At 44.0% G+C, this 14,109-nt stretch overlaps 1 protein-coding gene across 3 annotated transcripts in view; it reads left to right on the forward strand.

Moving 5' to 3' along the window:
- The window catches only part of spg11 (SPG11 vesicle trafficking associated, spatacsin), a 90,385-nt gene that overhangs the window by 60,564 nt on the left and 15,712 nt on the right, over window positions 1-14,109 (forward strand). For all 3 annotated transcript variants that reach the window (XM_014123970.2, XM_014123972.2, XM_014123971.2), the window contains exons 23-29: window positions 4,554-4,662; window positions 4,939-5,098; window positions 6,597-6,878; window positions 7,130-7,330; window positions 8,930-9,037; window positions 10,616-10,781; window positions 11,477-11,691. In XM_014123970.2, coding sequence (XP_013979445.2) covers window positions 4,554-4,662; window positions 4,939-5,098; window positions 6,597-6,878; window positions 7,130-7,330; window positions 8,930-9,037; window positions 10,616-10,781; window positions 11,477-11,691 — 1,241 coding nt within the window. The remainder of the gene's footprint in view (window positions 1-4,553; window positions 4,663-4,938; window positions 5,099-6,596; window positions 6,879-7,129; window positions 7,331-8,929; window positions 9,038-10,615; window positions 10,782-11,476; window positions 11,692-14,109) is intronic.

The raw sequence follows: 14,109 nt of genomic DNA on the forward strand, positions 1-14,109 counted from the left end.
TGAATAAGGCTGCACAGTATTGTCTTTTATCGATGCCGGTTATGATGTCGTTTAGGACCTTGAGCGTGGCTGAGGTGCACCCATGACCAGCTCGGAAACCAGATTGCATAGCGGAGAAGGTATGGTGGGATTCGAAAATGTTCGGTGATCTGTTTGTTAACTTCGCTTTCGAAGATTTTAGAAAGGCAGGGTAGGATAGATATTGGTCTGTAACAGTTTGGGTCTAGGGCGTCTCCCCTTTGAAGGGGGGGATGACCGCGGCAGCTTTCCAATCTTTCGACGATACAAAAGAGAGGTTCAACAGGCTAGTAATGGGGTTGCAACAATTGCGGCGGGTAATTTTAGAAAGAGAGGGTCCAGATTGTCTAGCCCAGCTGATTTGTAGGGGTCCAGATTTTGCAGCTCAGAACATCAGCTATCAGGATTTAGGTCAAGGAGACATGGGGGAGGCTTGGGCAAGTTGCTATGTGGGGTGCAGAGCTGTTCACTGGGGTAGGGGTAGCCAGGTGGAAAGCATGGCCAGCCATAGAAAAATGCTTATTGAAATTCTCAATTATCGTGGATTTATTGGTGGTGACAGTGTTTCCTAGCCTCAGTGCAGCGGGCAGCTGGGAGGAGGTGCTCTTATTCTCCATGGACTTTACAGTGTCCCAGTACGTTTTGGAGTTTGTGCTACAAGATGCAAATTTCTGTTAGGAAAGCAAAGGCTAGCTTTTTCAAACTGACGGTGTATATTGGTTCCTAACTTCCCTGAAAAGTTGCATATCACGGGGGCTATTCAATGCTAATGCAGAACGTCACAGGATTTTTTTTGTGCAGGTCAAGGGCAGTCAGGTCTGGAGTGAACCAAGGTCTATATCTGTTCCTGGTTCTAAATGTTTTGAATGGGGCATGCTTATTTAAGATGGAGAGGAAAGTACTTTTGAAGAACAACCAGGCATCCTCTTCTGATGGGATGAGGTCAATATCCTTACAGGATACCCGGGCCAGGTCGATTAGAAAGGCCTGCTCGCTGAAGTGTTTTAGGAAGCGTTTGACAGTGATGAGGGGTGGTCGTTTGACCGCGGACCCATTACGGACGCAGGCAATGAGGCAGGTGTATTTAGAGGGCAGGTTGGTCAGGATGATATCTATGAGGGTGCCCGTGTTTACGGATTTGTACCTGGTAGGTTCCATGATAATTTGGGTGAGATTGAGGGCATCTATCTTAGATTGTAGGATGGCCGGGGTGTTAAGCATATCCCAGTTTAGGTCACCTAACAGTACAAACTCTGAAGATTGATCGCCCCCCATCTATTCACATATTGTGTCGAGGGCACAGCTGGGGGCTGAGGGGGGTCTGTAACAAGCGGCAACAGTGAGAGACTTATTTCTGGAAAGGTGGATTTTTAAAAGTAGAAGCTTGAACTGTTTGTGAGTGTGCTAAAGCAGTGAAAAAGAATTACTTAGGGAGGAGGCTTCTGATGTTAACATGCATGAAACCAAGGCTTTTACGGTTACAGAAGTCAACAAATGATAGCACCTGGGGAATAGGAGTGGAACTGGTGGCTACAGGGCCTGGGTTAACCTCTACATCACCAGAGGAATAGAGGAAGATTAGGATAAGGCTACAGGTAAAGACTATAAGAACTGGTCGTCTAGTGCGTTGGGGGCAGAGAATAAAAGGAGCAGATTTCTGGGCGTGGTAGAATAGATTCAAGGCATAATGTACAGACATGGGTATGGTAGGATGTGAGTACAGTGGAGTTAAACCTATGCGTTGCATGATGATGAGAGAGGTTTCGTCTCTGGAGGCATCAATTAACCTAGGTGAGGTCTCCGCATGTGTGTGGGGTGGGACGAAGTGTGTGGGGTGGTCCCGTGTGGCTCAGTTGGTAGAGCATCGTGTTTGCAACGCCAGGGTTGTGGGTTTGATTCCCACGGGGGACCAGTACGGAAGAACATTTTTTTTAATGAAATGTATGCATTCACTACTGTAAGTCGCTCTGGATAAGAGCGTCTGCTAAATGACTAAAATGTAAATGTAAGGCATTTAGAGCGGGACTGTAAGGCATTTGGAGCGGGACTGAGGGCTCTACAGTGAAATAAAACAAAAAAAATAGCCAAGACAAAAAGCAATCACAGGTGTTGATCAGGAGAGCTAAGACAACAACGGGTAAATGGCAATGAATGGGCAGAGCGGGTCGGTTAGGTACATACAGGACCTGAGTTCGAAGCTGGGGCTGACAGGTAAACAAAATGAGGTACCGTATTATTGAAACAGTCCAGGGGGCATCAGCTGTGTAGCCGAGTGATCATATGGTCAAAAGAGCAGCAATAGGTGAGTCAGGGTGCTATTAGTTTGTCACTACTACGCTGGGCGAGCAGGGGACACAGCGTTCAGAAAAGTTAGCGGGCCGGGGCTAGTAGATGGTTCTGCGGCGATATCGTAACAAAATAGCCTGTTGAGACCACATCGGGCGATCACGTCGGCAGTCCAGTCGTGATGGATTGGCGGGGCTCTGTGTCGACAATAAAGGGTCCAGGCCAATTGGCAAAGGAGGTATTGTAGCCCTAGAATTAGCATCAGCCTAGCTCGAGGCTAGCTGGTGCTAGCTTCGGGACAGAGGCGTTAGCTAACAGTAACCACTGTTTGCAGCTAGCTGGCTGTGATGATCCGGAGTAATGATCCGGTGTAATGATCCAGAGCAGCAGAAATCCGGTGATATGTTAGAGAGAAGCAGTTCGATATGCTCTGGGTTGATATCGCGCTGTGCAGACTGGCAGGTGATTGTCCGAGCTAAGGCTGGCTGATTCCGGGGAAAAAAAGGCGAGGACCGCTAGCCGTGGCTAACAAAGACCAGTAGCTAGTTAGCTGGCTAGCTCCTGATGGAAGTTCCAGTTATAAGGAATAAAAATAGCAGATCCGTACCCCATTGGGTGAGGCGGTTGCAGGAATCCGGTGATATGGTAGAGAGAAGCAGTCCGATATGCTCTGGGTTGATATCGCACTGTGCAAGACTGGTGGGTGTTGTCCGAGCTAAGGCTGGCTGATGCTGGGGGGGGGGGAAAAAGGCAAGGACTGCTAGCCATGGCTAACAAAGACTAGTAGCTAGTTAGCTGGCTAACTTCTGATGGAAGTTCCAGTTAAAAGGAATAAAAATAGAAGATCCGTACCACATTGGGTGAGGCGGGTTGCAGGAAAGTATATTTAATTTGTAGATAGAAAGTGAGATTAAGATATATATGAAAAAGACCGGCTATTTACAAGGGATAAGACACGGGATAAGACAAAGACAGATATACACGTCCTACTGCGCTGCCGTCTTGGATTTTGAAAAAAAAAAAAAAAAGATTGAGGTCAGGGCTTTGTGATGGCCTCTCCAATACCTTGAGTTTGTTGTCCTTACGCCATTTTAACATCCTGACTGATGTCTTGATGTTGCTTCAATATATCCACATAATTTTCCTCCTCATGATGCCATCTATTTTGTGAAGTGTACCAGTCCCTCCTGCAGCAAAGCACCCCCACAACATGATGCTGCCACCCCCGTTCTTCACGGTTGGGATGTTGTTCTTCGGCTTGCAAGCCTCCCCCTTTTTCCTCCAAACATAACGATGGTCATTATGGCCAAACAGTTCTATTTTTGGTTCATCAGACCAGAGGACATTTCTCCAAAAAGTATGATCTTTTCCACATGTGCAGTTGCAAACTGTAGTCTGGCTTTTTTATGGTGGTTTTGGAGCAGTGGCTTCTTCCTTGCTGAGCAGCCTTTCAGGTTATGTCGATATGGGACTCGTTTTACTGTGGATATAGATACTTTTGTACTTGTTTCCTCCAGCATCTTCACAAGGTCCTTTGCTGTTGTTATGGGGTTGATTTGCACTTTGCGAGCCAAAGCACGTTCATCTCTAGGAGACATAACGCGTCTCCTTCCTGAGCGGTATGACGGATGCCTGGTCCCATAGTGTTTATTCTTGCTTACTATTGTTTGTACCGATAAACATGGTACCTTCAGGCGTTTGGAAATTGCTCCCAAGGATAAACCAGACTTGTGGAGGTCTACAATTCTTTTCTGAGGTCTTGGCTGATTTCTTTTGATTTTCCCATGATGTCAAGCAAAGAGGCACTGAGTTTGAAGGTAGGCCTTGAAATACATCCACAGGTACACCTCTAATTGACTCAAATTATTTCAATTAGCCTATCAGAAGCTTCTAAAGCCATGACATAATTTTCTGGAATTTTCCAAGCTGTTTAAAGGCAAAGTCAAGTGTATGTAAACTTCTGACCCACTGGAATTGTGATTCAGTGAAATAATCTGTCTGTAAACAATTGTTGGAAAAATTACTTGAGTCATGCACAAAGTAGATTTCCTAACCGACTTGCCAAAACTATAGTTTGTTAACAAGAAATTTGTGAGTGGTTGAAAAACAAGTTTTAATGACTCCAACCTAAGTGTATGTAAACTTCCTGCTTCAACTGTATGTGTGTGACCAATACGATTTTATTTTATTTGCAAAGACACACTCACACATCACACTGTGACGTTTGTTTGACCTTTTCTGTGTTTCAGCTCCTAAAGGCAGTAAGCTGGTGGAGGTGGAGAGGGAGACAGCGGAGGAGCTGCTCTTTGACTTGGAGGCAGCTGTGAAGGACAGTTTGGAGAGGAAGGGCATCAGCAGGTTAGGCACAGGCCCAATCCCAAATCGACCTATGCACTTGTGGAGATCTGATGGGTAAATGCATTATGGTGAAACTTACATCTTGCATGTCACAGGACAAGGTGGAGATATTACCATATTGCTTACACCTGTCAAATACTGTCGGATCTCAACAATTGCATAGGGTCTAGGGGCGAGAGGAAACTCTCATACACAGTTTGTTACAAGGAAATATATCCCATAGTTTTATGCACAATTTGTTGTGTGAGTCTGTTCAACTCTAAATGCCCTCTCCAGGTCATCCTATGAGGCAGGTCAGGAGTGGGCTCTGCCCATACAGTTTTGCCAGCTACATGCCCTGCCCCTGAGCAGCGTGTACCCACACGACTGTGCAGCCGACAGCCAGTGGCTACACTTCCTGCTCTTTGTCCAGCTGCACAGCTACCCCCCTCAGCAGGTACATCACCACTGCCAAACACACACATGCTAAATCTTTAAAGGCCCATTTGAACACATTTCAACCTCCTATTCATTATCTCCAGCACCATACCAATCAGTGTGTGAAAACAGCACATTTCTACGTTTTGAAGTTAACACTCCGGTTTACTGAGTCTATCCTTTACATTTACATTCACGTCATTTAGCAGACGCTCTTATCCAGAGCGACTTACAAAAAATATCATGCAGGGGTTTAAGTTCTCCATCACTGTGACGAATTTCCATCATATGTGACTCACCACCTGGATTCGGTCTTATGAAGCAAAATTAGAAATTTGATTTTTGACATTGGGTAAAGGTAGAGACTCAGAGCTACACAATGGTATATCATACACAGCATTTTTGAGGAACAATGGGAAAGTAATTCTGCTTTGAAAGTTGATAAACTTGTAAAATCACTTTTGAGAAAAGGGCCTTTACATGTTTTGGTACCTACTGGAGAGCTCTCCTTTGTACACTGATTTCGGCATTGCTCACACCCTCTTAAGCCAGCCCCACCCATCTCTTTAAGGATTCACATGTGAGGTCATGTGCTAAACAGTGAGTAGTGTAGTAAAGATTAAGACTAAAAGTGGTAGTAGCCTACAATAACGATGCAGAAACGCACCATTTTCACATATGTAAACACTGGTATGGCGCTGGAGATAATGAATATGATGTTTGAAAATTGGTGGACTTGCCCTTTAACTATCATTAACACCCCACTAGAAAACCCTTTAAAGATCCAATGCAGCCGCTTTTAACTCAATTTCAAATAATTTCTGGGTAACAATGAAGTACCTTACTGTGGTTTTGACCATTTTAATTGAAAACAAAGAAACAAAAAAACAAAAATAACTCCTTAGCAAGAGCACTTTCTCAAGCAAGAATTTTGACTAGGACTTTCTTGGAATGGTGAGGGGCATAATTGGACAAGCCTAATGGGAGGGATATGCCACCTGAAAACTAACTGTTATTGGCAGAGCGGTATGAAACTCTTTGTTATTGGTCTATTAACTTGCACTGTCTGGTGGTGTTGCCAGGCAGGCTGAAACTCCATCCCACCGAAACAGGCTGAAATTTCAGGCGGTCTTTTCAAACAGCTCTTACACTAAAAGGCAATTATCATAATTTTCACAAATTCACAGTATTATTCCAACCTCATTGAGTGGAAATGTATATATAAACCCCAGGAAAATAATTTTTGACTGCATTGGGCCTTTAATAACCCATACAACTGAAGGATTCTACCACACCTACCTTCTCTGTTCACTCTAAAATGGGATGAAAACTGCCCTCAGGGATCTTCAGAGGAAGAGAACCTATCAGGGAAATATGTTATTTGAATTACATTGTATAGCTACAGGGGCCTAAACTGTAAGGATTGTTCTCTAGATGGAAAATAAAGACGGGTGGTTTCCAATCGCCCCAATTGTATGTTTTCAGTTCTTCCCTCTTTCCCTACTTGTGATTGACAGGTGAGGTCCCTGGCGACCCATTTCAGCCCAGCCCTGCAGGCCCACCTGACCCTGGCCTTCCAGAACCTGCAGCTCAGCTCTCAGTGGAGGGTGGGGGAGGTGGAAGACAGGGAGGCCCAGGGTCAAGTCACCCTGCCCAGCGAGGAAGCCTCCGACCCCCCCAAGGAGCTGTTCCAGGTGCTGCTGCAGAGCCAGGAGCAGGCCAGCCCCTGGAGACACCTCCTGGGGGAGGCCCTGGCACAGCACTGCCCCACGCTCACCACACTAGCTGCCTGTCATCAGGTGGGGCTCTGTCTGTAAGGATTCTCTGTCTATGAGAATTTGTATTATAAGGCTTGGTATAAAAATCTGAAGTGTATTGACTTTCTCATTGCATTGACAGTTGTGTCATCCATGAACTTTGTAAGACAGTGTATAAAGTTGCACTTTACATGATCTACTTTGTATCTGGACTTTATTTACCTGACTGTGTGTGTGTGTTTGATTGCGTGTGTCTTTCTCTGTACGGTGTGTGCCATGGATTTGATTGACAGGAAGCCGACCTGCTCCAGTGCCTCTGCGTCTGGGTCCTGACCTCTGTGGATGAGGTCATTGCCACAGAGGCTACCGCCCACCTGGAGGAGAGCCCGCGACGTCATGAGTGGAACCTCCACGATCTGTCAATCATCTGGAAGACACTGCTGAGGAAATGCAGGGTCAGGCCTCTCATACGAGGCTTCCAGCTCTTCCAGAGGGTAATTCAATAGAACATTTGTGATTCATATCATTGTAGGTCTTGCAAATGAACTGCCCTTGGGAAAAGATAAACATCTCAAATCTCCCACTGACACACATGCATGATTTAGACGAAAGTATGCACACATATATAAAGTTAGGATTCTGCCCCAAATCTTAATGTTTTCCCCCAAGGGCAGCAATTTAACTGACATATATATGCCTTATTCCATTTTGCGCTCTGAGCACTACCATGCTATAGGCCTAAACTCAACAAATCATTTTAGAATGCATTGTTTTGAATGATAATATCCCAACCGAAGCAGGGCAGGTGGGCAGTGAATACTCTGTCCACTTTGACGCTCCGCTCAATTAGAACATGTCTTTATTATTGCGTTTTATCATTGGTGCTGTAGTCACAAAACAATTATTATAATTTTTCAAGCACATTTGAGAGTGACGTGTATCTGGGAGTAGAGAATGGAACGAGGCACTACATCACAAATGTGTTGAATGTAAGGAAGTAAAAAAATATCTGTCGGGTGAACATTTTAAAAACTGTTCTACTATACACTGAGTATACAAAACATTAAGAACAGCTTCCTTAAGCACCATCCCTCCCCTTTGCCCTCAAAATAGCCTCAATTTGTCAGGGCATGGACTCTACAAGGTGTCGAAAGCATTCCACAGGGATGCTGGCCCATGTTGACTCTAATTCTTCCTACAGTTGTGTCAAGTTGGCTCGATGTCCTTTGGGTAGTGGACCGTTTTTCATACACATGGGAAACTGTTGAGCGTGAAAAACCCTGCAGCATTGCAGTTCTTGACACAAAACGGTACGCCTGGCACATACTACCATACCCTGTTCAAAGTCACTTAAGTATTTTGTCTTGCCCCATTCACCCTCTGAATGGCACACGTACACAATCCATGTCTCAATTGTCTCAAGGATTAATAATCCTTCTTTAACCTGTCTCCTCCCCTTTATCCACAATGTTTTAAGTGGATTTAACAAGTGACACCAATAAGGTGTCATAGCTTTCATCTGGATTCACCTAGTCATTCTATGTCATGGAAAGAGCAGGTGTTCTTAGTGTATATTGAATAGACTACATGCAAATGAGGTTGCAGCAGGCTTAAGATGGGTGGGACTTTCCACTATTTCCTGTCAATCACTAACCGATGAAAACAGTAGAAATGGCTTTAAACTTTAATTTCATTCAAGCGATTGAAAGCACATAGATGGTTGCTTGCCTATCCAATCCCTCGTTATTATTTGCGTGTCATTTATTGGTTTCCTTCAGGCCTAGTCATTAGTGTTGCATTCTATTAGAATACTAATCTACCTGCACGGCAGCTTCCCTCCTCAGAAGTGACCCGAATGATATGTCCTCGTCGGCAATTTTGCACTGTATGCATAATCTTCAAACAGCTTCAAGGCTTAGACCAGCTCCTCTCATTAACCCAGCAGACATCATGGGAGGTCTGCCTCATGTATTATGGCTGTCATGTCTGGCTCTGCATGAGTTTGGTTGGTCTTTTATCTCTCTCTCTCTCTCTCTCTCTCTCTCTCTCTCTCTGTCTCTCTGTCTCTGTCTCTCTCTGTGTGTGTGTGACAGGACTCTCCCCTGATCCATGTGCTGCTCATGTACGAGCTGTGCTACGACTACAAAAACTACCCTGAAGCCAAGAAGAAACTCATTGAGTTCCAGAAATGCCTGATCACGGTAAGCTCCTTCACCCCTCTGCCTCTTCTTTCCACTCCCATTTCCCACACTCACTGTCTAACTCTCCCGAAAAGGACACCAACTGACTCTGAAGTAGAGCCTGAACGATTTGGGGTTTTTGGGTCCGATAACGATTTTAGGGAGGCATAATATGCCGATATATGTTTTTTTTTAAGGGTGGAATGAAAAACTCAACTAAATATGAACATTAACATTATTTAAGAACATTTTATTTGTGGTTTACATGATAACCACCAACAACAACGATATCCTCTATAAATACGAAAGTAAATACAAAACACTTGTTCAGTTTATCTTGGTACAACTTAAAGATTTGTCCATCTATGACGGTGAATAAGAATGCATAAGTGTTTGTGCCGAAGCACCACAAGCACACTAATAAACAAGAACGGTTTAATGAATTAAACATTGTCTTAAAGTAAAGACGACTCCGGGATGCTGGCCTTCTAGGCAGAGTTGCAAAAAAAAAAGCCATATCTCAGACTGGCCAATAAAAATGTAAGATTAAGATGGGCAAAAGAAAACAGACACTGGACAGAGGAACTCTGCCTAGATGACTGGTTGTGTTTATGCCACATTAAAAGGCATAGGCGGCGGGTCCATAAGGCTAGGGGAAGCTTTCCCTAAAGGAAATTTTAATTAAATTGCCAAAATAAAATTTAATTAGCTTTTCTTTCAAAAACAAGTGCATTTCTAAGTGACCCCGAACTTTTGAATGGTAGTGTTTTTGACTGCAAACCAATTCAGTTTTTTTAATGGAAACAAAATGGACTGTGTGCATGTACTGTAACGCGTCGTGACGGGGGGAAGTTTTTATTTTTATTATCTATGTCCATGCGGATGACTTTCCATTAGAAAAGTAGAGCGTGTCCGTGTCATGTCCCTTTAAGTCTGACAGGTTGGTTATGGGGGAAATGTATGCCCTCCATTGTCAGGGCAGGGGGGGTTAAAGGGGTGCGTGTGTCTGACCTTGCCGGTCCTGTTTGGAGATGTCATTAGAGGAATGAATTTGGTGCCACACATGCCAGCGAAGCCACAAGGCCAGGGCCAATTCATCGAGTGTGTCAAGCACAACAGCGCTCATCCCTCAAAGCGGTGACGCTGGCTGTAATCTTGTGTTCAGGGCCTGGCCTCTTGCCGTCTTTTGCTGCGTGTTTTGAGATAGCCACCAGCCCAATTCACATTGTTGCACACTATCTTTTGTGGCCGTAGTCTCACCGAGTCCTCCCTCTCGATGACCATAGTTAACTTTGATGTTCTTTATTTATTTAATTCCTGTATTCACTGTGATCTCCTGTCCTTGTGAAAGGTACATGCCCTCATTTCTGTTACTTTTCATGATCCTCTATTGTAGTTAATGGAAGAAATGAGGAGAGGAAGACTTTCTAGCATGAATGTTTGATGTGTTCTGTGTACACGAGAGGTTATACAGCCATAGTTCCTATGAGGTATGTGTGTGTTGCATGTAGGCCAATCTCAATTTGCTTTATTCTTTCATCTTTCCCTTATCCTCTCTCTCTTTCTATATCCCTATCTCTCTCTCTTTCTCTCCGACAGCTGAGGAGCAGTGGTGCTCATGCGCCAGCGGGCATCCCTCTCCAGTGGGTGGAGTGCCAGGCCTCAGTCCTCCTGTTGACCATGATGCAACAGTGCTCCACACAATACGAGCTGCGCAGACTACTGCAGCTGCTCGCAGACATGGAGCGCCTGCTCAAGTCTAACGGTGAGACACCAGTATTAACACTGTAGTAACACCGAGTCTTCAGCTGTTGCGTTGGATCATCATATTTAGCTAATTAGCTGTCAATTAAACGAGACTTAACCTAAATGACGTCCATAAGAGTTTGGTGTCTCTGTTTTTATTGTAAGCCTGACTTCTCTTCATAACACTGTGCAAACAAAATGTCGCTTAACATGACTAAAACTATGAAGACAGACATTTTTACCGTATGATTACCACGGAACCCTCCAGGTATGGTTCCCGTGTGGCTCAGTTGGTAGAGCATGGTGTTTGCAACGCCAGGGTTGTGTGTTCGATTCCCACGGGGGACCAGTACAGAAGAAAAAAATTTATGAAATGTATTCACTACTGTAAGTCGCTCTGGATAAGAACGTCTGCTAAATGACTAAAATGTAAAAAATGGTTGACGTGAGCAGGCAGAACGCCTTTTCATCATGGATTTAAATCACTGTCTTCCACTTGTGTGAGGTGTTGAGAATACTGTATTATTTTTTGTAGCTTATTGTCTGACTCAGGCAATACATGTTTGAGTCTGTATCTTTGTGCTTGTTCATCACTGTCTTCTGCTTGCGTGAGGTATTGAGAATACAATACTGTAAACAGGATTTTCTGGTTGACTCATGGACTTGACCAGTTTTTGCTGCTATGTATGCATCGGTCTCTTTCTCTGTGAGCAGGCCCGGACTTCAAGAAGCTCAGCTTCCTCAGCCAGGTTCTCCAGGACACCTCGGTGTCTCTCTCTCCCAGGCTGCTTGAGAGCTATTCCCCTGAAATCCTGCAGGGAGAGTGCCAGAGCATGTTGGAGAAGCTGCAAGACAGCGGCCTGTTCCACAAGGCCCGCCAGGTAGCTGAGCTGGCAGGGCTGCCCATTGACAGCCTGGTCATCAACGAGGTGAGCTCGTGGGTCCTCAATGCTCATCAACTAGATCATGTGCAGCCTGTTCAGTGTAAACTCAACTCTCACTGCTGTAAACTTTTGGTATATTTAATGTATGTTGATTTGGTCTAGAATCTAAAGTGCCTTCAGAAAGTATTCACACCACTTGACTTGTTCCACATTTTGTTGTGTTACAGCCTGCATTTAAAATGGATTACATTTAGATGTTTTTGTCACTGATCAACCTGTCTAAGTGGAATTGTGTTTTTTTAAGTTAATTAAAAATGAAAAGCTGAAATGTCTTGAGTCAATAAGTATTCAAACCGTTTGTTTTGGCAAGTCTTAATAAGTTCAGGAGTAAAAATTGACTTAACAAGTCACCCAATAAGTTGGACTCTTTGTGAAATAATAGTGTTTAACATTTATTTTTTAATGACTACCTCATCTCTGTACCCCACACATATAATTATTTCTAAGGTCCCTCAGTCAAGCAGTGAATTTCAACCACAGATTCCACCACAAAGACCAGGGAGGTTTTCCAATGCCTTGCAATGAAGGGCACTTATTGGTAGATGGGTAAAAAAAAATATGTGAATATCCCTTTGAGCAAGTTATTAATTACACTTTGGATGGTGTATAAACCCAGTCACTACAAAGATACAGGCGTCCTTCCTTACTCAGTTGCTGGTGAGGAAGGAAATCACTCAGGGATTTTACCATGAGGCCAATGGTGACTTTAAAACAGTTACAGAGTTTAATGGCTGTGATAGGAGAAAACTGAGGATGGATCAACAACATTGTAGTTACTCCACAATACTAACCTAATTGACAGAGTGAAAAGAAAGCCAGTACAGAATAAAAATATTCCAAAACATGCATCATGTTTGCAAGAAGGCACTAAAGTAATACTGCAAAAAATGTGGCAAATAAATTTTTTTTCTGAATACAAAGTGTTATGTTTGAGGCAAATACAACACATTACTGAGTACCACTCTCCATATTTAAAAAAATATATATGGTGGCTGCATCATGGTATGGGTATGCTTGTAATCATTAAGGACTGGGGAGTTTTTCAGGATAAAAAAATAAGTCGAATGGAGCTAAGCACAGGCAAAATCCTAGCGGAAAACCTGGTTCAGTCTGCTTTCCACCAGACACTGGGAGATGAATTGACTTTTCAACAGGACAATAACCTAAAACACAAGGCCAAATCTACACTAGAGTTGATTACCAAGACAGTGACTGTTCCTGAGTGACCAATTTGACAGAGCTTGAAGAATTTTGAAAATAATAGTTGGCAAATGTTGCATTATCCATGTGTGGAAAACTCTTAGAGACTTACCCAGAAAGACTCACAGCTGTAATCGCTGCTATAGGTGCTTCTGCAAAGTGTTGACTCAGGGGTGTGAATACTTATGTACGGTGCATTCAGAAAGTATTCAGACTCCTTGACTTTTTCCACATTTTGTTATGTTAAAGCCTTATTCTAAACTTGATTAAATATATTTTTTCCATCATCAATCTGCACACAAAAAAAGGTTAGATTTATTTGCAAATGTATTAAAAATAAAAAACGGAAATATCACATTTACATAAGTTATCCAGGCTCTTTACTCAGTACTTTGTTGAAGTACCTTTGGCAGCGATTACAACCTTGAGTCTTTTTGGGTATGACGCTACAAGCTTGGCACACCTGTATTTGGGGAGTTTCTCCCATTCTTCTCTGCAGAAGAATTCCTCTCAAGCTCTGTCAGGTTGGATAGGGAGTGTCCCTGCACAGTTATATTCAGGTCTCTCCAGAGATGCTCGATCCGGTTCAAGTCCGGGCTCTGGCTGGGACACTCAAGGACATTCAGAGACTTGTTCCGAAGCCACTCCTGCCTTGTCTTGGCTGTATGCTTAGGATCATTGTCTGGTTGGGAGGTGAACCTTCGCCCCAGTCTGAGGTCCTGAGTGCTCTGGAGTTTTCATCAAGGATCTCTCTGTACTCCCAGGCCCTGCCACTGAAAAACAACCCCACAGCATGATGCTGCCATCACCATTCTTCACAGTAGGGATGGTGCTAGGTTTCCTCCAGGCGTGAAGCTTGGCATTCAGGCAAAAGAGTTCAGTCTTGGTTTCATCAGACCAGAGAATCTTGCTTCTCATGGTCTGAGTGTCTTTAGGTGCCTTTTGGCAAACTCCCAGCGGGCTGTCATGTGTCTTTTACTGAGGAGTAGCTTCCGTCTGGCCACTCTACCATAAAGGCCTGATTGGTGGAGTGCTGCGGAGATGGTTGTCCTTCTGGAAGGTTCTCCCATCCCCACAGAGGAACTCTGAAGCTTTATCAGAGTGACCATCAGGTTCTTGGTCACCTCCCTGACCAAGGCCCTTCTCCCCGAATTGTTCAGTTTAGCCGGGAAGCCAGCTCTAGGAAGAATCTTGGTTGTTCCA

The sequence above is a fragment of the Salmo salar genome, chromosome ssa10, assembly GCF_905237065.1.
Source record: "Salmo salar chromosome ssa10, Ssal_v3.1, whole genome shotgun sequence".
Taxonomy (NCBI): Eukaryota; Metazoa; Chordata; class Actinopteri; order Salmoniformes; family Salmonidae; genus Salmo; species Salmo salar.